Source organism: Nicotiana tabacum, chromosome 7, assembly GCF_000715075.1.
Source record: "Nicotiana tabacum cultivar K326 chromosome 7, ASM71507v2, whole genome shotgun sequence".
NCBI lineage: Eukaryota > Viridiplantae > Streptophyta > Magnoliopsida > Solanales > Solanaceae > Nicotiana > Nicotiana tabacum.
Window position 1 is genome coordinate 60,543,004 of NC_134086.1, and position 26,533 is coordinate 60,569,536.

General features: G+C 37.7%; 2 protein-coding genes across 2 annotated transcripts; one reads left to right on the plus strand and one right to left on the minus strand.

The window, feature by feature from the left end:
• The first annotated feature begins 509 nt into the window (after positions 1-509).
• Positions 510-3,372, plus strand: LOC107776378 (RAN GTPase-activating protein 2). The gene is made up of 2 exons (XM_016596268.2): positions 510-687; positions 1,446-3,372. Exon 2 carries the CDS (start codon positions 1,457-1,459, stop codon positions 3,095-3,097), a length of 1,641 nt encoding a protein of 546 aa, XP_016451754.1. The 5' UTR covers positions 510-687; positions 1,446-1,456; the 3' UTR covers positions 3,098-3,372.
• A 1,635-nt stretch (positions 3,373-5,007) lies between these two features.
• Positions 5,008-14,675, minus strand: LOC107761173 (putative ATP-dependent DNA helicase CHR12). The gene is made up of 12 exons (XM_016579356.2): positions 14,220-14,675; positions 12,970-13,126; positions 12,088-12,152; positions 10,819-11,007; positions 10,321-10,470; positions 9,741-10,130; positions 8,525-8,784; positions 8,205-8,423; positions 7,674-7,881; positions 7,403-7,556; positions 6,329-6,934; positions 5,008-6,003 (listed from the first exon to the last, which is right to left on the minus strand). Exons 1-12 carry the CDS (start codon positions 14,508-14,510, stop codon positions 5,360-5,362), a joined length of 3,333 nt encoding a protein of 1,110 aa, XP_016434842.2. The 5' UTR covers positions 14,511-14,675; the 3' UTR covers positions 5,008-5,359.
• Positions 14,676-26,533: the final 11,858 nt, after the last annotated feature.

A 26,533-nucleotide genomic window follows, 5' to 3' on the forward strand; every position in this document is an offset into this window, starting at 1 on the left:
AACGAAAATAATAAAAAAATATAAAACTACCATATATATATGAATAAATAAATATATATATATTAATTGATTACTTTATTTGAATTAATAAATATAGATATCTTATAATTAACTATATATAAAAACGAAAATATAAATATAAAAAAAACTATCCATTCAAATTGGGTGGGAGTAGTTTCAAGTTGGAGTTTTTAAATTATTTTAAAATAATTATACAAAATATTGGATAATATAATAAATAATAATACATAACAAAAAAGTTATTTAATGACTATATAAGTCTCATTGAATTTAATGGAGATCTTATTCATTAAAATTCAGACAATATCTATTCTATTTATATAGAATATGAGAAGCAAATCATTGTGATAATTTCAAATGTAACATCAAAAAATTAACAAAGTGACAAATATTTTTTTAATATTGAGACTACTAGTTTTTTTTAAAAGATTGATTTTTTTATGTTTGGCCAAACATCAAATTATCACCATATCCTTTTGCGCCCAAACGGCGTTTTCCACAAAGCAAATTATTATTACAAAAAGAAACAAAGAGAACAGAATAAAACCTTGTTCCCACACACACATTTGGTCTCACTCCCCCAATTTTCTTCAGTTCCTCTGCAGTTTCCCTCACACCCTCTTCGCCGGCGCGTTCAATTCGTGCCTTCTCTCTCGTAGTTCCCCGGTAAGTCAGAACTTAAACTCAACAAAAGAGAAGTACAAAACGGCAAAAAGGGTTTTGTTTTTTCTCTCATTTCTAGGGTTTCTGCACATGCGCTTTCCATGTATCTAACTTTTTTTTTCTTCTGTTCATTACTTAAGTTCATTTTTTTCATAGATCTATGTTGGTTTATTTTTTAATGTGCGTTCATGTGTGGTTTATTGTAGTTTTTACATGTTATTAGTTTTACTGTGGAAAGCTACATCTGCAATTGTTGACTATAAAGATTTTCTGCTTAGTACTACAAGTTTGTAGTTGTGTAGCATCGTTATATCCAAGAAAGTGTTTTTAGTGTGGTTAAATTGAATGCACCTGGAGTGCAACATTTTTTGTTTTGAATGTTATTACATTGTTGAATATGAAACTTAATCTCATTTTTCTTGATGGATGACTGTGGATTATTGGATTCAGTCGTATAAACAACATCATCATAATCTTGGCCTATAAAAGGCTATAATATATCCCGTTTCCTATGAGGAAGAATTTGAACTCTTGAACTTTTGTTTCCTTATGATTTATACTAGTTTGTATTATGTGGAGTAGGTAGGAAAAAACTTGTTCTTGGCCTGTTACTTTGTTTTGATTGTTCTGTCTCTTAAGTGCAAGAGATAATTTCCGAGTCTTGTATAAGTTAGTATTTCTTGAAAGATAATGACGTTATTTTTATATAGAAACTAAGGCATGCTTTCCCGTATATAGACTTATGCTGTCCTTGATTCTAGGTTTTCTTCCAATGGATGCCACAACGCCGAATTCTCAGCGCAGACCATTTTCAATTAAGCTGTGGCCTCCAAGTGAGAACACAAGAAGAATGCTGGTGGAAAGAATGACGAATAATCTTTCTAGTCCAACCATTTTCACCCGCAAGTACCGCAGTCTATCCAAGGAAGATGCTGCCAAAAATGCTGAACAAATTGAAGATGCAGCTTTTACCATTGCAAGTCAACATTATGAGAAGGAGCCTGATGGTGATGGGAGTTCCGCTGTGCAGCTTTATGCCAAGGAGTGCAGCAAGCTTATCCTGGAGATTCTAAAAAAGAGCCCCAAAACAGAGAAAAAGGAGACTTCAATTTCTGAGGTGGTTCCTGCTGTTCAGCAGAATCTTTTCGATATCTCGAAAGGTCAAAGAGCATTTATTGAAGCTGAAGAGGCTGAAGAACTTTTGAAGCCATTAAAAGAGCCTGGAAACCCTTACAGCAGAATTTGTTTCAGCAATAGAAGTTTCGGTCTAGGCGCAGCACGTGTTGCGGGCCCTATCTTGGCATCCTTGAAGGATCAATTGATGGAAGTTGATTTGTCAGATTTTGTTGCTGGAAGAGTTGAGGCAGAAGCACTTGATGTCATGAATATGTTCTCAGAAGCTCTAGAAGGTTCTAGCTTGAAGTTTCTGAATCTCTCTGACAATGCTCTGGGTGAGAAGGGAGTTAGAGCATTTGGAAAGCTCCTTCAGTCTCAAACCAACTTGGAGGAACTATTTTTTATCAACGATGGGATCTCACAGGAAGCTGCAAGGGCTGTTAGCGAGCTAGTTCCTTCCACCGAGAAGCTTAAGGTTCTTCATTTTCATAATAATATGACAGGTGATGAAGGGGCTCTTGCCATTGCTGAAATTGTGAAGCGCTCCCCTTTATTGGAAGATTTCAGGTGCTCTTCTACAAGGGTAGGCTCTGAAGGAGGGAGTGCCTTGTGTGAAGCACTTGGGATGTGCTCCCATTTGAAGAAGCTTGATTTGCGGGACAATATGTTTGGTCCAGAAGCTGGTCTTGTGCTAAGTAAGGCACTCAGCAAACATGAAAATCTTACAGAAGTTTATCTAAGCTACCTTAATTTAGAGGATGAAGGAGCAATTGCAATAGCTAACGCTCTCAAAGATTCAGCCCCTTCACTTGGTGTCTTGGAGATGGCAGGTAATGATATAACTGAGGAAGCTGCTCCAGCAATAGCTTCTTGTATAGCTGCGAAGCAGTTTCTGTCAAAGCTAAGCTTGGGTGAGAATGAACTTATGGATGAAGGTGCAATTCAGATTGGTAAGGCTCTCCGAGGACACAACCATCTGAAGGAAGTTGATATGAACACGAACGCACTAAGAAGGGCTGGGGCTAGAGTGCTGGCTCGAACCGTGCTGCACAAAGATCAGTTTAAATTACTAAATGTTAATGGGAATTTCATCTCAGAAGAAGGTGTTGATGAGTTGAAAGACATCTTTAAGAAATCTCCTGAACTGCTTGCATCCTTGGAAGATAATGACCCGCTGGGAGAAGATGGAGATGACGAGGAAGAGGAGAAGGAATCTGGAGATGAAGGCAAAGACGGTGAGGATGAACTGGAATCCAAACTCAAAAACCTGGACGTCAAGGGAGATGAGGAGTCTTGACGCACTAGATAGCAATTAGAATCCGGTATTTGTTGACTTCTGCATGTTGCAGTTTTGGTTTTGCCATCTTTTGTTTATGCCAAGCTGGCCATATTATGTTCCTCCAGCAGGTGCCAACACATAATTCCATCAGTCATTTAAATTTGGGGGGATGAATTGTTGCTTTATTGGTCAACTTAGGTCTAGCTAAATTATGTAGGCTACCGGAGAAAACAATTATTTATGTTGAACTTTTTGGGGTTATGTAGACTGATAATCTCACCCTTTCTTATTCCTGAATTGCATTTGACTTGTTATTTTATTGCCGAACTAAATACGTGTGCTAGTTTTCCTCCCTTGTGAGTTATGATTTTATCAGACAAGCAAGCGCGTTATTGTTGGAGTCTGTAGACTGCCTGTGACATTTTTCAAGAACTTTTTCAGTTGAATTTTGTCAAGTACTAAATTTTCCCAAACCACTCTTATTTTCATTGTTTGTTTCTGATTGTTATTCTTCCCTTATGTGGACAAGGAATTGTGTCGGAAGTAAGGTTACCACTTCTCAACCTAAAAGGAGAAAAAAAAAATTGCCTCGTGGCCACTTAAACTTGCACTCAATTGCCAACCTGGTAAACAAACTTATAATTTTTTCATTTGAACACCTTAACTTGACGTGTATATTAATTGCACTGACATGTCAAACACGTCATATGCTAGACCATTTATTGCTTGACATGTGTTATTTGTGGGTCCCACTTTTAAAATTAATTTATCAAAATTTCATTTTATTTTTTACTTTCTTCTCCACTCACCTCCTCCCTCCCCCCTCAAAAAAAAAAAAAAACAGTAAGAGAAGCTACTACCGGAAAAGTCTCCGACCAAACCCCAAATCCAGGGAATTAGCGAGCTTCCTTCATCCATATTCTACTTCTCTTCTTATTTCTGTTAAATTCAATTAGGAATAGAATTTTTTACAACCAAAAAACCTTAATGCCTGCCTGGTTCGCCGACGACCAACCACATAACCAAATCTCTTTTTAAAAAGTCCCAAATCATAAGAGATAAGTAAAATCACACATCTTCATATCGAATCTGGCCGGAAAACTCCCAATTGCTCTCTGTCCTCGCTTAAGTTCAAAAGACATAGCATTTCTTTACTCAAACTACTCACTATATTTGAGAAAGAATGAGAAAACGAGATGAGAAATATTTGAAAGATAATGAAGAAAAAGCTGGATAAAAAATGGAGTGGACTGATGGGAGATAACTGGGGAGGGGTTAATGGTGAAAAGAAAATGAGATGAGAGGTGAGCAGTTTGGGAAATTAGGGTAAGTTACGAAAGAGAGCGCTAAGTGTTTGGAGATAATAGGAAAAAGAAAATGAAGTTTTGAGGAGATGAAAAATGTTGTTTCCCTTTTCTTTTTCATTTTTTAATTTTTAATTTTTCTTTTGTTTTTTTTTTAAATCAAATATTGTACTTACGCGTTTTTTTTGCGTGATTGGCACAATTTTGTCCACATTACTCATGTTACTGCCACATAAGCACAATCAATGGTCCAAGTGGTTTAGTAACATTCATTCCGTCAAGTTAAGGTGTTCAAATGGAAAATTGTAAGTTTATTTACCAGGTTGGCAATTGGATGCAAGTTTAAATGGCCAGGAGGCCATTTTGGCCCCAGAAAAAAATTGTGTTGGAAGCAATCCCAGCTTCCCCCTGAATTAAATTGGTGAAACCATGAAAGTGAGGTGGATCCGCATTCTCAACTGAAGTTCTACAAGTGTTATTGAAGGCCTGAGTTTTTGCCCCAGGACCAATCAAAAGATCATATTACGACCATCTCATGTTCCTTGCTGTATTCAATTGGTAGGCACTACAATGCCACGCACGGGATCGGTTAAAACTCAACAGTAAATAAAGGGACTATGGTCCTTCAAAAATGTAAACTAGATCGTAACATCAACTTGAAAATATACTGTACATCGCTGCCAAGTCGCTGAAACTCGATCCAGCAGAACTCCAAACAAGAATAATAGGGAATTGTGGCAAAAACGATAATGGTACACCAGTTGATCTCCAATTTTCTCACTACTGCACAATCAACTAATAGTAAATAATAAGCTAAGAACTATGAGCTGCTAATTTACATGTAAGACACCGGACAACTTAACCCATAGTTAGCTCTGAAATGCCTGTAGCCAATTCTGCTGTCTTTCAGGGTGTCCCCTACGTCCCACAATGGCTTCACTGGCGAAAATAATTCCTAATTTTTAAAGGAGCAATCTCAAGATACTAAGCTTGATCTCTTCCTCTTGTGTGCCTTCCACGATAATCCGTCCAAACTGCCACCAATCAAGTCGTGATAATCGTTTCTCATGGAACTACCACTCTCGGATTTGAACCTTTCAGGAGTTATTCCAAAGGTATCTTCACTTGTTGCCTCGCCCACAGACGCAGTTTCAGTCTTCAAGTCCTGTTCTTTCTTCTCCACTTCAGCTTTGTCACTCGGCAATTCACCATTTGAGACTGAGTGATGGTCCCTGTTCCTACCTTTACCTGACTGCTTAAAGAAATCATCTCCATTTTCCACAGCCTTCATCCACTGTAAGTCACTTAAAGTATCGGCATAAATCACTTCTTTTCTACGCCGCTTTCCAGTAAGATTAGCACTTTCATATAGAAACCCTTTTCCCCTTTCCTTAGCCTCAGGTGTAGCATACGCCCAATCCGGCACCTCGTGATCTTCCATGAGACGAGATCTGTAACGTTCTTTTTGCCTTCTCTCCTCATCCATTTTCTCAAACAGCCAAAACTCCTCATCAGAGCGGGCTGCAAGACGATTAATCTCTCTTTCGCTTGGCACATCTGTTCCAAGGGTGCTTGTACCTTTACGCATGATCTCTTCCAACATCTCCCTCCTCTCTTGAGCTGCATGAAGAACAAAGACAGTCAGTCGGAATGGATTATGAAGAGGATCAAGAAGCAAGACCATGAATAAAAGCTTCAGTCAGCATTCCTGAGACTAACGTGTTGACAGTACACAGGCGATTCTTGGTAAAAGCACAATTATTGCAAGTAAACTAAAGTATTAGTAGAATTTTCAGAATCTAGTCTCCATACTTCTACAGAAAAGATAATGCAATTTCTTCTTATAATTCAACCTGATTTGCTTCTTCCCCATAAGAAAAGTAAAGAAGGCAGGGGCTTGGGGTGTGGAGGGTTCTCCAAAACTAGATCTGTGTACAAGACAAACCTGTAGATGTTGTATTGAACAATCCAGCCTGGATGACCTTAGCATCAATGCCCATCTTCTGTTTTGCACGTTCCAATATGACCTCTTCAATTGATCCTACACTGATTAACACAAAAACCCTAACTTCTTTCTTTTGCCCAATCCGATGTGCCCTATCTTCTGCTTGCTGGTCCATTTGAGGGTTCCAGTCACTGTCAAATATTATCACAGTATCTGCTGTTTGCAAATTCAGACCGAGTCCTCCGGCACGAGTACTCAAAAGAAACATAAAGTAAGGTGAGTCAGGAGCATTAAATTGCTTTAGCAAAGTCCCTCTTTCCTCTGTTTTGGTTGAGCCATCAAGTCTAAGATACTTAAAGTCATGAAGCTGCAGATAGACCTCAAGAATGTCCATGAGGCGGGTCATTTGTGAGAAGAGGAGTACCCTGTGCCCTGCTCTGCGGAGTTTGGGTAGTAAACGATCAAGAAGCTCAAATTTTCCAGATGCTCTGACTATCTCCTCCTTACGATAATACGAAGAAGTATCACCCACAAATAGATATGGGTGATTACAACATTTCCTTAGCTGCATGGTGAGATTCTGTAGGCTCTTAGACTTCCCAGTTCCTGCGAAGTCACATTGTCAGCAAATTTATTCTATTTGGCTACAGATTAATTATAGCCTCAGCAATAATTTTACTAAAGCAATATCCTACCAATGTTTTTAGATTCTAGCCATTAATGATAAATTATCAGAACCTATAGATTGCTGCTTTTGCAAAAAGTTCTATCAGGGAAACAAAAAACGGGAAGAAAAAAAACAGAGCACAGGAGCTGTATAAGGCATCATTAAGGATGTTGATTTCAGAGCAATGGATCTGTAGGGGCCCAAGAGAAATAGAGGAAGAGAGGGAGAGAGAGAGAGAGTATTCAAAGAACAGTTGTTTTCCCTTCCCCTCTCCAGGAATTCATATCCGCCCCACCCAACGCAAAAAAAATAAAAATAAAATAAAATAAAATACAATCTTTAAGTTCAACCATGTCTAAAAGGAATGGATTAAACGCAATTCTTTCTGGACGTCAGCTACTACTCACCAGAATCCAATCCAACCCTCCCGACATCCGTGACCTGCTGGTAGTATACTTTCTGCCAAGCAGACATATCACATTTAAGAACAACTTGTGTTTTCCCAGGAAGAAATTTCTCCACTTCATCTTTCTTCCTCCTCAATATAAATGGCCTTATTACCTAAAAGTAGTCAAAAGCATTAGATCAAGAAAGCATAAAGTGCATTTGATACGGTGCAATAAATTCTAGATAGGCAGGAAAGAAGTGTATATCAGCGAATCATGAACCAAGACGTACATGGTGCAACCGGCGAATAACCAATAACTCCTCTTCGTCAGTTAGAGAGACGTCGCACTTATCAGCAAAGGGGGCATTAAACCACTCCTCGAAATTCTCCACTGAATTAAAGATGTTTGGAAGAAGAAAATTGAGAAGAGACCACAACTCCTGTAAGCTGTTTTGGATCGGGGTACCAGTCAACAGAAGTCTCCGACGAATCCGATAGCTGCAAATATTACGTACCTTATTAGAGGAACGCTTCGCATATCTGAACTTTTATCCTTGAAAATTGAACTGCCAAGAAATGACTTCCCAATTTTTGGCATATCCCCATAATAGTTTTGTTAAGATAAAACTCATTACTCATTCGATTGCGTGCCAGTGCATCAGATTATACCTTTATCAGCAAAGGTGAGTGCTAAAATTTAACTGAGAGGAGCAAATCCATAACTCATAAATAAGAAGATTGTCATAAGCTCTTATTCCTACCCCTTTTTGGTTAACATTCTTATACATTAGCAACTTAACAAAAAACTACATTTCACATACCCTGACACGAGAGTCCGTGCAAGAGCACATTCGTGATTTTTCAATCGGTGCCCTTCATCAATAATCAGATAGTGCCAATGAATTTTTTTCAGAAATGCTTTGTCTCTCATAATAAGATCATAATGCGTGATCAGCACACTGAACCTCCCCTCTCCTGTTAACTCCTCCCTCAGTGCCTTCCTTTCTTCCAGACGACCATCATAAAGAACAGCATCAATGCTGCAAGCGAAAAAATCCCATGAAATGTGATGCACAGTGCACCTTTAAACAGACAAAATCCATGTCTGCTGAGAGAGAGGGAGAGAGAGACCCGTGCATACCTGGGAGCCCATGTAGAGAATTCAGTAATCCAATTAGGTAGTACAGCTTTTGGAGCCACAATCAAGTAGGGACCAGTTACACCCTTGTTTTCAATAAGATAAGCAATTAAAGAAATTGTCTGGATAGTTTTGCCGAGTCCCATTTCATCCGCTAAAATTCCATTTAAATTGTTATTAAACAAAGACAACATCCACTGGAGCCCCTCCAGCTGGTATGGTCTTAATTCTCCACCCTGAAGCATAGCTGGTTGCTCCGTAACCTACAAATATGAATACTGCATTAGATTTGCAAAAGCACTAACACAAAACAAGGGATGGAAATACTAATAAGATTTCAGTTGTAAAAGGGAAAACAGCTATATTGCAATCGTCATGGAGTTAGTCATAAACGGTAAGATCCTTGTACATCAGCTTGAAGCCATTCGGCTGAGATTAGAAACAAATAAATAATGGACGTAACATGATATTTTGGGACTGGATAATAGAAATCAAGATTGGATGTGGTATAAAATTAGTACAGATTCTTGGCTTCTTAAGACTTAAAAGAAAATATATCATAAAACCTGAATGGTGAAGCTGGTCTGGAGGCAAAACAGGACGATGACACCAACACAAAGTGCATAACTAAAAAGAGGTAAGACATTCTATGGTTTAGTTCGCTCAGTTCCACAACATAAAGTAGTGGAGCTTAAAAAGAGTCTCACAACATATCCGAATAGTCATTCAATTCAGATAATTTGGCAACATGCTAGGTCTAATATTTCCATAAAACAAAGTAAGAACAGAAACTTAAGGAGCGAATCAGTTTAACCATATATTCACGTTATAGAATACAACTGATCAGAATCTAAATACTTGCACTTAATTAAATTTCATGATTAGATTAAAGATAGATTTTCTTATGTAATAACGAAACAGCAGTCATGAGTAACAAAACGCTGACGAGATCATCTGAAATAATCAACAGCAATAGTTTCTGAATATGGTAACCCTGCTATGAAATGAGAAGACACTCAATCACAACCAATATGAAACTCAAACACATTGACCAAAGAACTAGAAGAAAGGATGAGATTCTAAATCTAGAAAACCTCTGGAAGGTTCAATTTTTGCTACCAACCATGCATTCAATACCTGAAACTTAGGAACAACTTCCAACAAGACTCCCTGGAATATTTAAAGTAAAAGATAACAGAGAAGAGGCATGTCCCTTTACCTTCTCCTGGATTGAATGTACAGCTGAATTGTACTTTCTCTGACCTTCAAGTAAGTCACTAGTCTTTACATCACGGGTGGGCTCATTATCAAGAACATCCTTTTCTTCCTCAGGAAGCGACTGCCCAGGAGTTCCAGTCTTAGAAGGGGCCATTTCAGCATCTGAGCCTTCCATAGGTTCAATACCATCATGGTCAGCATCTTTTTGCCGTTGAACAGCAGCTCCCAGACGACCAAGGAGCTCATTTGTTTTCCCTAGAAGCATTGTTAATCTTTCATTCTTGCTTTCTTCCACCATCTTCATGTAAGCTTCTTGATCATCAGCTTTCAGAGCTTGTAACCTCAGTTTCTCAGCACGAGTAGCCCGTTGCCTTTGCCTTCCATGCCAAGCCTATGAAACAGAGATTGCTTCATTTAGCCAAGATAAAATCCGCCACATTCTAAGAGTATAACAGCTGAAGACTGCATCCGCTCTCTAGGTCACAACTCAATTTTGGTTCATGGCATTTTCAATTATGCACATGGAGTTGAATAAATGAATAGACAGTAGAAAAAATAGGAGAAAGTAAACAATATCATGCCTGAACACCATCGTTCCTTTGTTTCCGCCGTTTCTGAACAGCCTGTACTTGTAATTGGAGTTCACGTGCTGCGTTGAGTACATCCGCAAAGAACTTTCTTTTTGTAGTTTCCACACGGTTTCTCTCCTCTTCTTCTAATCTTGACAACCTCTGCAAAAAAATTATTGTTGTTACCAACAGGCTTCTGACATCAAATTCTGTAAAATTAGTATATAAAAGCTTCCTATCATGGAGTCACAAGAATTAAAGACAGTGGACGGATTCTTAAAATTCCAAATTCTCAGCGTAGCTCTCTTCTCAGCCTTATCAATAGATAGCAGATATGACTAAGACTATCTGTACTTTCCTATATCAAGATCAAACCCCCATCTTTGAAATTGAGAGGAAAAAAGAAAGCATCTACACCCTTTGTGCTTAAAAACATTAACTTGAGTCTGACAACTGTCGCTATCACATATATGGAACAATTGACAGGCTCCAAGGCATATATCACTTTACCTGCGCATCACGCTTCTTCCTCAAAGGATCATCAGATTCCACAGCAAAGGCATCTCCTATACCATATAAAGGGCGTCGCAATCGCGTCATCCCCCAGTCAAACAATTGCTTGTCAGGATTAGCGCAATGCAGGCGAAGCCAGTATTCAGAACTCAGTTCAGACCGAACTTTGCATTGTAAATCTGCTAACTGCAAAGTAGAAATAACAATGAGAAGTAAAACCATTGCCAACCACCTACACCACTTCTACAGCCAAAAAATAGAAGCTCAAATAGGTGGCTAGTCTGTCCACTAGCGCATATGATGCAGAAAACAAAGAATTCCTCCCAGGTTAAGCATAATGGAGATGGATTAGTTTCATAATTTGCTGAGCTACAGATGCTTGGGAGTATGGCAGGTACTAATGGGGATTAGGGCAATGAAGCACTTGAACTAAATTCTGAACTGGGAACCACTTCTGTATCAAAAGAACAAAGTAACCACTTCTGTATCAAAAGAACAAAGTTATATTGTTTTCTGGGCGACAACTGACAAGTTATTCTTATTTTAGGATATCCCAAATTTTGAGTCTATTGGATAATTATGGGCCAAAAGGCAATTATAAAAGGAAGATTTGGGATCATTATTATCATAATAACAAACTTTCTTGCTTAAGCTCAATATTGATAAATTCCTATTGTATTTAATGTTTCAGAAACTTTTTATCATTATATTGATAGGTTTGAGTAGCATGTGTATATTTGCTTCTTACTTTGATTTTGAATAGACATCAATGCTTCTGGAAAAATTCATAAGATTGTAGAACATGATGAAATATATAAAAAATGTGGACATAATCTTGCCCCCAAATTGGTGCATCATATCCCATAATCAAAATTTCTGTATCTTCATATTGTACTCATAGGTCATGCAGAGTATAACACTCGGATCCGTACCCATGCTACATAAGATAAGGGATGTACTACAGAAAATTGTAATACTATTGTTTCACTGACGACATAGTTCCAGTAAGTCATAGTTAGAAGCATACCTTTATGCTTTTTTAAAAATGTAACACAGAAAGGTCAGAAATACTACTGTTTATTTCACCGTACCTTAAAGCGGGGTGGATATCTTACAATTGATTTGCAAGATAACTGGCGTGGTTGAATACAACTTAGACGAAAATGTATATCAAAAAAGAAAACCCTTATAAACCTTTGCAATGGACAGATCATGAATAGCGGTCATATGTCTTATTAAACAACACCATGCCACATGTTCCTTTACCTTTAGTTCATAAAGCTCCAGCAAGCACTTCGATTGCAAGTCCTCGCCTCTGTTGGTTGGCAAGTCTGGTAATAGATGAAAGTATAAGCTATTTGCCACATGTATAAGAAGGGCTGGCATAAAGGGCACACAGCATTGCTGAATATAAGTATATCAACAAGATAATCTTATTATCCAAGTTCTGTGCTAACAGAACACTTTGGGTTGGGCTGGGGTGGGGGTTACTTATAACTTGACAAAACCAGTAGAGAGGTGCAATGATATAGTAAGAACAAAGAGCGATGATAGTTACATTGAAAGCCAAAATTTAGCAAACAGCTAGACTCGCAACAACCAAAACCTACATTAAGCCCCAGCACACGCATAACATGCGTCAACAGGTTATGCTCAAACTTGATTATCCATTGTCAAACAGAAAAGATAACGATGCATGCTGTTCTCTCCCAAAAAGAAAAAGATAAAAGATAATGATGAAGATAATGCGGCTTTGGTATTAGGAGCTGCACGGTTGGGCATGTTCAAAGAGAGCATTTCTAAGAACTAATGAATTGGCCAATATAGGCCTTTTTCTCATAATCTAAATAGATTCACTCTGATGAATACTATGACAAAATCAAATTCGTCGAACCACTTATCTGCTAAGGAGGATGCCTACTAAGCATTTCAATAAACCTAATTATGTCACTAGCAAGAGGATGTAGCACCTCAAATTCTATAGCCTCAAAAGTGAAAGGCAAAAACCATTCTAAAAACATATCAACGCAAAAAAAAACTAATGACGCTATGTAAAAATCTCCACATCATGTTTAAAACAGCTCTAAATATATGCAGAACCATGTCAAACGATTCCACGGATATCTATTATTTCTGAGCTACACTTACCTTCAAGTTCAGTTAGGCGATGCTGGATATGGCTTTGAAAACGATCTTCCTTTAACTTTGTCAAACCAGAACCTGATGTACAACTTGACCGTTGCCTCAACAACGAATCCTCAAAATCTGCCATCAGGTCTCCGTAACTTCCCATACCTGAACCATTCTGCATATAAGGAAAAACATATTGGTAGCATTAAAGACTAAAGTAAGAGGCATAATATTTGAAAATGACTTCTTTCTTGGTCCAACTCAATCATGGTTCAGATCTCAAATTAAGCAAATAAACAAATGATAGCTTGACTACTCAGATATGCTTCATCAACAACTTCAAATTACACAAAATTTAAGAACTCATCCTCTAGGAAAAAAGTTTCTCTTAAAAAAAGATACCTATTTCTTCATGCTTAAACATACAAAAACCACATACCAATCAACACAAACTGCATACTGATATACTTCACAACCCAATTTGTTAACTTTTACCCAAATGACCTCTACTGAAACCTCTACTAAAACAACAACAGCAACATAGAGTATTTACAAGAGCGAAAAATCTTGAGGAAAAGGATTAACTTTAATAAGAAGACAAGAAAGGTAAATTGAACAGCAAATAATGTATTAAGCCCTAGTCTTGTTTTAACTTCTTTATAACCTTGAGAAAAGTATACTATGTAGGCAGTGGCGGAGCCACAACCAATGAAGAGGATTCAATTTAATCCCCTTTGTTAGAAAATTATAATGTGTAAATAGGGCAAAAACAAACATTTTTCGTCTATATAATAACTTTTGAATCCCCTTGACATAAAGGAAGTTATCATGTAGTGGCAAAGGTAGTTCAAAATTTGTTTTAGATTGCAAGTTCGCATTTTTTGAATCCCCTTGCTGAAATTCCTAGCTCCATCACTGCCTTTAGGATCTGCATCTAAACATATAGTGCATTGTGCCTATATGTAGTACATCTAAAAGTATAGAATACATATACATTATATGTATATATGTGTGTATAACATAAGTATGTGCGGTTCTAATGCACATATGTATGTAATGAAAAGCAAATAACGTATCAAGCCCTAGTATTGCTTTTTTTCCCTCTAAAGCTGAGAAGATCATATACTCAGTGCCTATATGTATCAACACCTATCACATAAAAGTATAGCGAAATGTAACAGTATTGAGTATTCTAGCACAATTACTATAATGCGAAATATTCAAAGAGAGAGAGATATTAATCTCAATAAGAATTTCTAACTACTCACTCGCATAGACACACTGTCGCGGCTGTCCACGTCAGCAGCGGCAGAGGCATCATCGTCACCGACATCTATATCATCAGCGCCGCCGTGGTAAATTGAAGAGACGGCATCGAAGACGTCAGGAGGTATTGGGAGATTGCGTGAGAGGAAATTGAGAGCGCAAATCAGCGTCTTCGTTTTCTCTAACTGCTCCTCCTGAGATTCATCAACGGCGATAGGAGAACCTCTAATTCCTCCAATTCCTCCGCTATCGTCGGCGGCAGCGACGGTGGTCTCTACTACCTGAGCCACCATGGCTGGCTCCAGTGAGGCTTAACAACTGCGCGCGAAGAGGACTGTTTTTGTATTTAATTTTTTGAGATTTTGAATTTTTGTTAAAAGTTCTTAAAACTATAAAACGAAAAACTTAAAACGAGCCTTTTCTCTCCTCCTTATCTCTCTTTCTCCAAACCCTTTCTATTCGACTCGGTTTGGGCTTCTCGTTTTGTAAATCGATCAGGTATTAAATTTACTGAAAAACCCCCTGTCCAATTTTTAATGACGGTGAGCTCCTTTGTTACGTAATGACTATATTACCCCTTCTTAATTTTGGTTTGTATTATTATTATTTCCTTTTCATTTTTCTTGAAAAGAAAATCATATATTCGGCGCTGATTACTTAGTTTATTGATTTAAGGTAAATTTTTGGAATCACCAATTACCTATTCTTTAGGTAAAAATAATCTAATATCTATATCTATATATATATTAAAGCAAGAAAATTATCATATATAATTGACATTATGGTTAAGCCAAGTGACAAGCTAATAAATATCAATAGTATATGGTAACTTTATTCTATATTTGACTATTTTAGTTAAATACAAATATAATATAATATAATATAATATAAAGATAATCATTATACAGAATATATATATATATATATATATATATATATATATACGGAATTTGAATTAAAAGATAATTTTGAATTTATTGATAAAGTTCTAAAATTCGAATTTACATTAAAAATAAAATTTATCTCTTTTTATCATGTTATCATACTTAATTCGGTTAATGATCATACGCAATCATGTTAGGAACTTTTGTTATTTTTTATAGTTATTTAAATATTACTTCGCCTCTAGCAAAAAAAAACTACTTCATATAACTATAAAACTCTTTCATATTTAAAATCCTATAAGTATAGTTCTTTGAAACACTGTAGCTAGATTTGAATAAAATGAAATTCTTTTAAAATAAATATAATATATATGGTACACGTCTATGTTTATCTAAATAACAAAAAAGAGTTTACAAAACCAAATAAAAGTTTACTTACATATATAATAAAGTAAACATACATGCTGGAGGAAGAAACATCACAAAATGAGTCAATATTAAAAAAAAATTGTTTCTTTTTTCTTCTTGAAGAATATTTGTTTGAAGGGTCAATTTGCATAAATGGACATCAAACATGTCACGACCCAAACCGAAGGGGCCGCGACGGGCACCCGATGTCTTAATCAACCGAGTACCAACGTAACATATCTTTCTTATCATACTATCATGGGTAAATGAGCCAGAAAACCCGTCATGAGATAACAAGAATGAAACATAAGGGAATACTCAACATATGACGACCCAACATGATATGCAAACTTATACATGTGACATACGGGCCTATAGGGCCGACATGACCATTTGTAAACTCAAAACATAAGCCGACAAGGCCATACAAGTATCCATACACCTGACATCTGTCTACAAGCCTCTAAGAGTACATAATATCATAAAGGTCGGGACAGGGCCCCGCCATACCAATCAATACATATCCAAAGCATACTGACCAAATAGGCAACTCCGAAGCAAGTGGAGTGCACCAACACCTTCCGCTGAGCTGATAGCCTACTAGAAGGAATGTCAACCTGTCTATCAGGACCTGCGGGCATGAAACGCAGCGTTCCTAAGAAAAAGGAACGTCAATACGAATACAGTACCGAGTATGTAAGGCAGAAAGCATAACCAAGAATAGTAATGTAAAGAGAGATAGAGGAACTATAACCTGTAACATCTGAGTGCCTCTGGGGAATACTGACATGAAATGCATAATACATATATATACATAAACATTTTTTTTAAAAACATATGCCTCTATAGGCATCATCATCGTCATATCGTACCCTGCCTCAAAGAGGACTCGATAAAAACGTACTCGGCCATCATAACGCTCGGTAGAATTGTACCCGGCCATGTGGAACTCGGTAATCCCAACTGATCAGTGGTTGCACAATAGGTGTCGTACCTGGCCGACTATAGCGCGACTCGGTAGAGTAAAATAGATACATATATATATAATGCATGTAGGACTCATTGGAATTATATTCTGAACCTTTCGGAGTGACGTAAGGTCGATATTATCCGTACACCTTATTAGGAATAACTCTTCATCAAGAATCTTATAAGAATCAGGAAGTACCAACAACATTGATAACATAAGGATAAGAGAAGCAACCTCAACATCAATTGTTCCATAAGAAGGGAAGCAATGTAAGTACTGCTAGCTTCTAAGAGTATAGTACCTTTGGAAGCTCGTTCATTGCATTATGTACAATCGAAGTCATGCAAAAGAAGGAAAGGGATAGCCTCACATACCTTGTATATGTACTACCCTACCTCAAGCTATGCAAATGTCAAGACTCCTTAGTCTACAATAGGGGAAATGACACTATCATTATCGTTTAAGCGTTGTAGCTATTATGTATCGATCACAGCCTATTTTACGATGAAACGGACAACACCTCCCCTATATATATGACTTCACATAAGTCAAAACAATCACCAAACAGCCCAACATACCCCTATCACTTCATACACAACACGACTACAATAATAGTGTCAAATAATCCGAAAATATTATGACGAACGATTAGCAAACAACCCTACCATTATGTAGTATTTATCCCCACCCTTCCTCCTCTCAAATCCATAAAAAACAGTAGCAAAATAGATAACCCAATAGCAACGCAAAACAGCCCACAAAACAGTCCCATAAGTTCAGCAACTCAAAACTAATTTTTTCAGTTTACTTAAACACGTTTCGGCTTGTCTTTTCTTTCAAATTGATAAACACAACCAAAAGTAAATAATTATACCTATTATCCAATAAACAAGCCATGAATTCAACTTAAAAATAAGTTCACAACCAGCCAACTATGGCACAAGAACAAACAACATACTATTCTTTCGAAACTCGCTAGGTCAAACGCATAGATAATGGAAGGAGAAACATAATCTTACCTTGTACTGAGTATAACCCACAAAACCTGGTCCTTCTTCATCAAAAATCAGTTCCTCAAAGTGGTTACAAGAAGGAGAAAGAGAAACTAGCAAGTTGTCCGGACTTTTCAGCACTAGAATCACGTCGTAAAACCCGAAATACCCTAGGGTTTGTGTGGGATTTTTGGGGAGGAGTTGCAGGGGTTCAATTAGGTTTTCAAAGTTTGAAATATGGGTGAAATAAATGAGTTTATAATCCCTTAAAATTCCCCTCTTGGCCGACTTTGGGTCTTTTAATTGAGTCCTCTCATTTTGGCAAGTAGGTGATGCACCTACTTGTCACTTACCAATCTGCGCAGTCCCGCGAAAATGCAAATATCTCTATACTCCGAGATTGTATTGACAAATGGTTTAATGATTTAGAAACTTGACTCATAGATATTCAATTTGATATGTATATCATCCTTTGATTCCAAGTATATTGGGAGAAAAGTGCAGCTACATTTGACCTAAATTTCAGCACATTATGAATGCAACTTGTGATGACATTTGCCAACTTTTTGCTCCACAACTCGCTTGACTTAAAACATAACACAAGACTATCATAAGACTAAAATAACTCATAACATAACCTCCTCATCATGTAAATCACCCTAGTCTCACCCCAAAAAGTATATGTTATAACATTCCAAACTCGTCGACTTTCGACAAAACTTATTTTCTTCAATTCGTTTAGCGTCTAAGCTTTCCAACCCTTTTGGTACTTGTTATTCATGATCTTAAAGATTTGTAACCTCCAAGATAACATGATGAACTTATGTTATGTACTTTCAAAATGATCTCATTTCTGAGCTTACATCAATTGGCTTACGACGTACTCTCACGTACGAAAACATGGGATGTAACAAAACAAATAACAAAACTTTTTCTATACAATTGCTATTATTAATTTCAATTTAGCACATTCAAGGAATTGAAGGGTATAATCTGAAACCCCTTCATTTAGCTGTAATCAAGCCAATATTGCAAGAGTATAATATTTTATTCGTTGAAGAATATTAGTTTTGAATCATTTGATTATGTGAAAGGTTTTTTTTTCAAACTCAACAAGAGATAAATTGGTTTCTAATTGATAATTTCTATAGCGACTTTTAAGTGTAATAAAGAGTATATATAAAGAAAAAATTGGTATGACGTGAAATATTTTTTTAAAAATGTAAACAAATTATTTCGAAAAAACTCTTTACTTTTTTTTAATTCAAAGATAATAAAAGATAAGATATTTTTGAACATTAGTAGAGAGTTTTAAAATTATTATAATAGAAGTTACATCATGAATAAACTCAAAAAACTGAAATCTTATGGAATATTTACATATTATCCGGCCATATTTATTGTTTACTTTTTATAGCTAATATAAATATATGATATACCGACAACACACGATTATACACATATTATATATGTGGTCATCACTTTGAGAAATAGAAATTTCTAGAGTTAAAATCTAATTATGGTTGACTTTGGTCAATATTTTGAGCAAACGGACTCGGATCTGTGTTCCGACGATCCCAGGAGATCCGCAGTAAAGTATGGGACTTGGGCGTATGCCCGAAAATGAATTCTGCAGTCCCAAGGCTTAGAAATCAATTTTTGAAAGAAATTATTTTGTTGAATTATTCATGAAATAAAGAAAAGAATTAATGTTTGAAACCATTGGTATAGGGCCCGTATTTTAGTTCCGGAGCCCGCTACAAACTTGTTAAAGTATTTAAATGATAATTGTAAAATTTGGTGAAAATGGAGTTTACTTGACGTGATTTGGACTTCCGGTCGAAGAGTTATGAACTTTAAAGTGTTCTTGGTGAAAATGATAAGTTTTGAGGTTTAATTCATAGTTTTATGTTATTTTCATGATTTGGTTGCATGAGCAAGTCTGCATGATGTTTTTAGGCCGGTGTGCATGTTTGGTTTGGAACCCTGAGGGCTCGGGTGAGTTTTGGATAGGCCATGGAGTGAAGTTTGGACTTAGGAAGTTGTAGATTTTTAGCTGGTGTGTTGCAGGCCTGCAGGCTTTGCATCTCACAAATGCGAGCTCACAAATGCGACAAACCCATCGCAAATGCGAGAGAAGGCCTGGGCAGGGCTGATCGCAAATGCAATGTGGCCCAGAAATTTCCCTTTGTTGCAAATGCGACTCCCCCATCGCAAATGCGAGTTCGCAATTGCGAACTATTGTCGCAAATGCAAGAATAGCAGACTTCTGAAGGGTTTGCAATTGCGAACCCTGGTTGCAATTGCGACATCTGCGACCTGCAAATTCATAACTTAGCCGAAAACCTTTCATTTTTCAAACCCTTTCAAAACTAAAACACTCTTAGGCAATTTTTCAAAGACAAGTACTCTTCCAAATCGATTGTAAGTCATTTCTAACTTATTTTTTAATTAATCTTTAACATCTTTTCTCATGATTTCAACTCAAAATCAAAGGTTTTCATGGGAGAAATTGGGTGTTTTGGGTAGAGCCTAGGTTTTTCAAATTTGGGATTTGGACCTCGATTTGAGGTCCGATTTAAAAAAAATTATATATTTGGGTTTGTGGGGGAATGGATAATCGGGTTTTGGTTCGAACCTCGGGTTTTGGTCATGTGGGCTCCGAGGCAATTTTTGACTTTTTGGGAAAAACATTAGAAAACCTATTTTTATGCATTGGAATTGATTCATTTAGCATTTATTGATATAGTATAATAACTTCTAGCTAGATACGAGCGAATTGATGGTGAAATCAAGAGGTAAAGCAATAGTTGAGACTTGAATTGTGTTCGTGGCATCGAGGTAAGTGTTTGGTCTAACCTTAGCTTGAGGGATTAGGAGTTGTGTCCAATTTGCTATGTGTTATTTGTTGAGTACGACGTATAGGAATGGTGACGAGTATATATACGTTGGTGTCAAGCATGCCTGTGAGTCTTATATTATGACTCTGTTTGTATTGTTCATGACTTATGTGATGGTTTCTATTGTTGAACAAAGATTGTGGAAGTAATAGTGGTATTTGAATATTGAAGAGTGGTGGCTCAAGTTGTATAATGAATTGTGAAAGTATAATTGGCAATTGAACCTTATAGAGCATTGGCTCAAGTTGTGAAGTAAATGTGAAAAAGAGAAGAGGATTATTATATTGTCTCCCTTGCCAGGATATTGTTGCTTTTAATGTTATCTCCCTTGCCGGGATGTTTATGCCTTTGATATTGTTCCATTGCTGGGATTTGGTTGTTGAAATATTGTTCCCTTATCGGGATTTTATTGTGATTTTATTTATTTCCTTGTCCTTATTGTTTGGGTGAGGAAGAGTGTTAAAACACGAAGGGTGATGCTGTGCCGCACGATGTACAATTCCGTGCCGATTATATTGATTTTATGGTGAGAACGAGAGTAAAAGCACGAAGGGTGATGCCGCGCACTTGTTTGATTTCTGATTCTTGTTGATAGTTGAGTTATGGTGGTGTTCCTTATATTTACCTGTTGTCCTTCCATTATCATTTGATGCATCCCCGCAGCATGTTCCCCCTCCCATTCATTACTGTACATTCCTACTTTTATTTTCCGTCGTATATGATTTAACTACACAGGTTTATTTGGTAGTCTGGTCCTAGCCTCGTCACTACTTCTCTGAGGTTAGGCTAGGCACTTACCAACACATGGAGTTGATTGTGCTGATACTACACTCTGCATTGTGTGCAGATCCTGGTGCAGCATCTTTTGGACCTTAGCTTGGGTGGCTGCTTTCAGTCCATATGGAGATCCAAGGTAGTCTTGCAGGCGTCTGCAGGCCATGGCGTCTCCCTCTATCCTTTCATCCTGTTTCATTTACACATTTCAGAAATAGTGTTGCATTTATTTTTCAGACCTTGATTGTAGTATTCCTAGACCGTCTGTGAAGTTGTGACACAAGTTCTGGGTAGTATTTGTTTAAGAAATTATATTAGAAATATTGAAATGGTTTTATTTGTTTCTTCCGCTTGTTTAAATTCCGATGTTTATAAACTGTTGGTTCCTAATTGATTAACGATTAAAAATGGAAAAAAGTAAATTGTTCAAATGGTTGGTTGGCCTAGATTTCACTAGTAGGCGCCATCATGACTCCCGTGGGTGAGAATTTCGGGTCGTGACAAGTTGTTATTAGATCTCTAGGTTATATAGGTCTCACAATTCACAAACATCCTTAGTAGAGTCTGAGGGATCGGTACAGAGAAGTTTGTATTTATCCCCTAGAGGCTACAAAGCTAGGAAAAACTTTACATCTATTCTTTCCTGTCGTGAGGTTTGGTTTCTCTATGCTAATTGAATTTCTATTATGTTCTTTCGCAGATGATGAGAACACGCGCTTCCTCATCCACTGATCAGCAGCCCGAGCCCCCAACAGCAGCTCCCATGAGGGGCAGAGGGCGAGGTTGAGGCTGTGCTAGAGGTCGAGGTAGGGGCAAAGCTCATCCCAGAGCAGCAGCACCAACGGCGGGGTCTCAGGTTGAATTTGATGATGAGGTTCCGACCCAGGCAGTTCCGATAGGCCCAGCTCAAGTCCTAGAGGAGTTCATTGCTACCTAGTACTCCAGGATGCTCTAGACCGTCTAGTGGGCCTTATGGAGAGTGTCACCCGGGCAGGCTTGCTTCCTGTAGCACCAACATCTCTCAGGATGGAGGAGCCCAGACTCCTGCTACTCGCACTCCGAAGTAGATGGCTCCCTAATTTCAGACTCCAGCAGCTCAGCCAGTTGGAGCAGTTCAGTTGGGTGTGGTAGCTCAAACCGGTGATGGAGCAGTTATGTCTGTCGATGCCTTGTGGAGATTGGACAGGTTCACCAAGCTATTCACTATCACTTTCAATGGTGCATCTTCTGAGGATCCCCAGGATTATTTAGACAGCTGTCATGAGTTTCTCAGGAACATGGGGATAGTGGAGACCAATAGAGTCGACTTTGCTACTTTTCGCTTATCTGGATCAACCAAGACTTGGTGGAGGGATTATTGTTTGGCTAGACCAGTTGGGTCACTAGCTTTGACTTGGGAGCAATTTTCTCAGCTATTTCTGGAGAAGTTTCTTCTTGTCACTCAGAGAGAGATCTATCGGAGCCAGTTTGAGCGTCTCCAGTGGGGTTCTATGACTGTTACTCAGTATGAGACCATGTTTATTGATTTGGCCCATCATGCTCTACTTATACTTCCCACGGAGAGAGAGAGGGTGAGGAGGTTCATTGAGGGACTCATTCAGCCTATTCGACTTCAGATGGACAAAGTGACGGGGAGTGAGATTTCTTTTCAGGAGGCAGCCAATGTGGCCAGGAGAGTTGAGATGGTTCTATCGTAGGGAGGTGGCCAGGGGTCTGACAAGAGGCCTCGTCATTCAGGCAGATTCAGTAGCGCCTCGTCTGCAGGTAAGGATTTGTATGGTAGAGGCCATCATCCTAGGCCTTTTCAGTCAGCACTTCAGGTTTCTCACGACACTTCAGGTGGTCGTGGTTCTCATATGCAGTATTCTGATCAGCAGTCGTACAATGCACCATCAGCTCCTATCAGTGCACCACCGCTCCAAAGTTTTTGGGGTGGTCATTCAGGTCATCAGGGTCAGCAGTCTCAGTAGCCGAGGGCTTGTTATACTTGTGGTGATATGGGTCATATCACTAGATTTTGCCCTCGAGCATCGACCAGCTCTCAGCATCAGGGTTCCCGTGCCATGGTTCAGGCACCGAGTGTTCCACAACCCACTCAGCCAGCTAGAGGTAGAGGTAGAAGTGCTAGAGGTGGAGGTATAGGTATTAGAGGCGGAGGTCAGGCCACTAGAAGTGGAGGCCAGCCAGCAACAGGCCATCCCAGAGATGTAGTTCAGGGTGGTGAGGCCCAGCCCTAATGTTATGCTCTTCCAGCCAGGCCTAAGGCTGAGGCTTCCGATGCAGTTATCACAGGTACGGTTCTGGTTTGTAGTAGAGATGCTTCAGTTCTATTTGATCTAGGATCTACGTCTCCTATGTGTCATCTTATTTTGCACCGTATCTGGTCATGCCTAGTAATTCTTTGAGTGCTCCTATATATGTGTCTATACCGGTGGGTGATTCTATTATGGTAGATCATGTCCATCATTCATGTATAGTTGTGATTGGAGATCTTGAGACTCGTGTAGATTTGTTACTTCTAGACATGGTTGATTTCGATGTCATATTGGGGATGGACTGGTTATCACCTTACCATGCTATCTTGGACTGTCATGCCAAGACTATGACCTTAACCTTGCCGGGCTTGCCTCGTTTAGAGTAGAGAGGGACTCATGGTCATTCTACCCATAGTGTTATCTCATATATGAAGCTCGGCGTATGATCGAGAAGGGGTGTTTGGCCTATTTGGCATATGTTCATGATTCTAGTGCCGAGGTTCCTTCTATTGATTCTATGCCTGTTGTTCGTAAGTTTCCTGAGGTATTTCCTTCAAACCTGCTGGATATGCCACCCGACAGGGATATTGACTTCTGCATTGATTTGGCTCGAGGCACTCAGCCAATTTCTATTCCGCCATATCGTATGGCCCCACCTGAGTTGAAAGAGTGTTGATACCCAATTTTTTTCTATATATTTTTCATATGCAAAATACTTTTAAAATATCATATGTATGCATATATAAGCATTTCCAAGTGTTTCATTATTTTTTCAATTTTTAAAAGATTTTTAAATCAATTTATCGCCTTATTTTATTAGAAAAAAATCAATAATTATATCCCAAATTATCATTTTTTGGTAACTCCTTTATTGTATTCTCATACTTATACCAAAATATAGTTAAGGTAATTTTTGCACATTTTTACAAATTTATTGAGTATTTTTAAAATTAAATTGCACATAATTGCAATTTTAGCATATTTTAAGATTTAATTGCGTTTATAATTACAAAATTGATTCCAATATTTTTAATTTAATATTTTTGTATTATTAATTAATTTATTACCTTTAATTTGTTTTCAAAAATTATTTTACTATTTTTATAAAATAAAAGGAAAAAAGTGGCTATTTAAATACTAGCCCTAACTATTTCGATTTTAGCCTAAATCAACCCCCAAATTAACCCCAATTTCAATTTCAAATGGACCAACACAATTCCTAAACTACCCGCCCCTGATCCAGTTAAGTTCAACCCGCCCGGCCCCCATTAAATCCAGGCCATTGATCATTTGATCAAAATGATCAATGGCCACAATCCCTCATTTTCTTTTTTAATCCACCAACACCCCTTAACCCTAAATCATTTAACCTAACCAGCCGCCTCTGAACTCTCAAACTCTCTCAAACTCTCTTGAATATTCCCAAACCCTAACCGCCTCTTACCACCACTTCTACCTTGAAACCCACCGGAATCCATGGCTTCTCAGGCTATGGGAGTTTCATACCCACCTCCTCTTGCTCCCACGCACCTGATACCTGAAGATTCAAGGCCTGACCTTGAAGGTTTACACCCAAACCTCTGCCGACTCGAGGTTCCACGGTCATCTCCGGCCTTGCTCCGGCCTACCATGGTGATTTGAGCCTGATTCTGACCTCTCCGACTCAGAACGGTGACCTTTCAAAGCCTATCTCACTTCTAGGGTTCTTCTGAAACCATAACCATTCGAGGTTTTCTCCGATTTCTTTAGATCCGTTGTGTATCTGTGCTCTCATTGAGTTTTCAAACGATTTCCCTAACTTTTCTTTCAAAAATTACTTTCAAAACTGCTTCGTTTCCGATCTAGGGTTTTCTGAAAATGTTTAAGTATTTCTCTGACTTTCTCTCCTTTTTCTTTTGTGTGTATTTGCCTCTACTATGTTCTTATGTTTTTCTTTTACCACGTATGTTCTTCTACTGTGTTTTCTATACCCCGTTCTTGTATGTTCTTATACTGTGTTTTCTATACTATGTTCTCGTATGCTCTTCTACTATGTTCTAGTATTTTCTTCTACCATGTTCTATTATGTTCTGCCTACTATATTTTTCTACTGTATTCTTAAGTGTTTTTACTATTTTTTTCTTCTACTGAGCCCAGTTTAAGTTTCTTCTAGAAAACCTCTTAAGTATGCTTCTTCTACTGTTCTTATCAGTATTTTCCATTATGTTCTTTGAATTCTTCTACTGTGTTTGCATGTTATTTTGCTATCATGTTTTCTCATGAGTTTCTGTTGATGAAAGAAGCATACCAGAGGTTTCAGTTCTGAAACCTCTGAGCCTATTTCGACTATTTGCCTTCTCATCTTTGTACTTGATTCAAGGTGGAAACCCTAGAATTTGGGGGTTCCGCCAAGTTTGATTTTACGATTTGCCTGAACTAGGGGTCTTATTTCAAACCCCCCAACTCTTTTAGACCAATTCCTTATTTTCATATGATTCTGACCTTTTTACTAAACTCTTCTACTCTGGATTTTTCTACTAATGTTACAGTGACATGACAATCTTTTCTTTCATGCTTAACATGTTTGTATGCTCCTTATATATGATAGACTTCCCTTTAAATTGGCTTTTAAATTTGTGACTAGTTCATACTTCCCTCTGAATATGGTCTGATTGATTCCCTTTCCATTGTTTGCTGATTTCCCTTAAGTTAAAAACCTTTCCTATCTTTTTGACTCGGTTCATTCATACAAAATCCCTGACTGTTGATTTACTGGCTGTCAATTGATTTCCTTACCTCATTTATACAAATCGTGCATTTCAAAATTCTGTTTTAATAAACTTTTATGTATTCACCCCTAATTGCGTACTTTGCACAAAGTGTTTGGTTAATTTCTTTCCTTAATTGGTTTCATCCGTTTGAATCTGAAGGGATTCTTGTGTAATTGACCCTATAATTCAACCTATTATACTAGGATGTTAGTTCTCGAGTATCCTATTAGGCTTGCCATGAATAGTACTTTATTCTTCTCTATTTAAGCTGATGTTGTAAAAAATCTATAAAAGTATTTAGAGGAAACATGAATGAAAAATCACAAGTGCAGTGTGGGTATTAATTACTACAAACGTACAAAAAGAATGCCGGCAAACGAATG

Bases quoted from the DNA above. Each gene is read 5' to 3' on its own strand.
- LOC107776378 (XM_016596268.2), top strand. From the start codon at position 1,457: ATGGATGCCACAACGCCGAATTCTCAGCGCAGACCATTTTCAATTAAG.
- LOC107761173 (XM_016579356.2), bottom strand. From the start codon at position 14,510: ATGGTGGCTCAGGTAGTAGAGACCACCGTCGCTGCCGCCGACGATAGC. The intron at 13,127-14,219 runs GTGAGTAGTTAG...CCTTATATGCAG, and splicing joins GCGACAGTGTGTCTATGCGA to AATGGTTCAGGTATGGGAAG. The intron at 6,004-6,328 runs GTTTGTCTTGTA...TTCTTCATGCAG, and splicing joins GTTCAATACAACATCTACAG to CTCAAGAGAGGAGGGAGATG.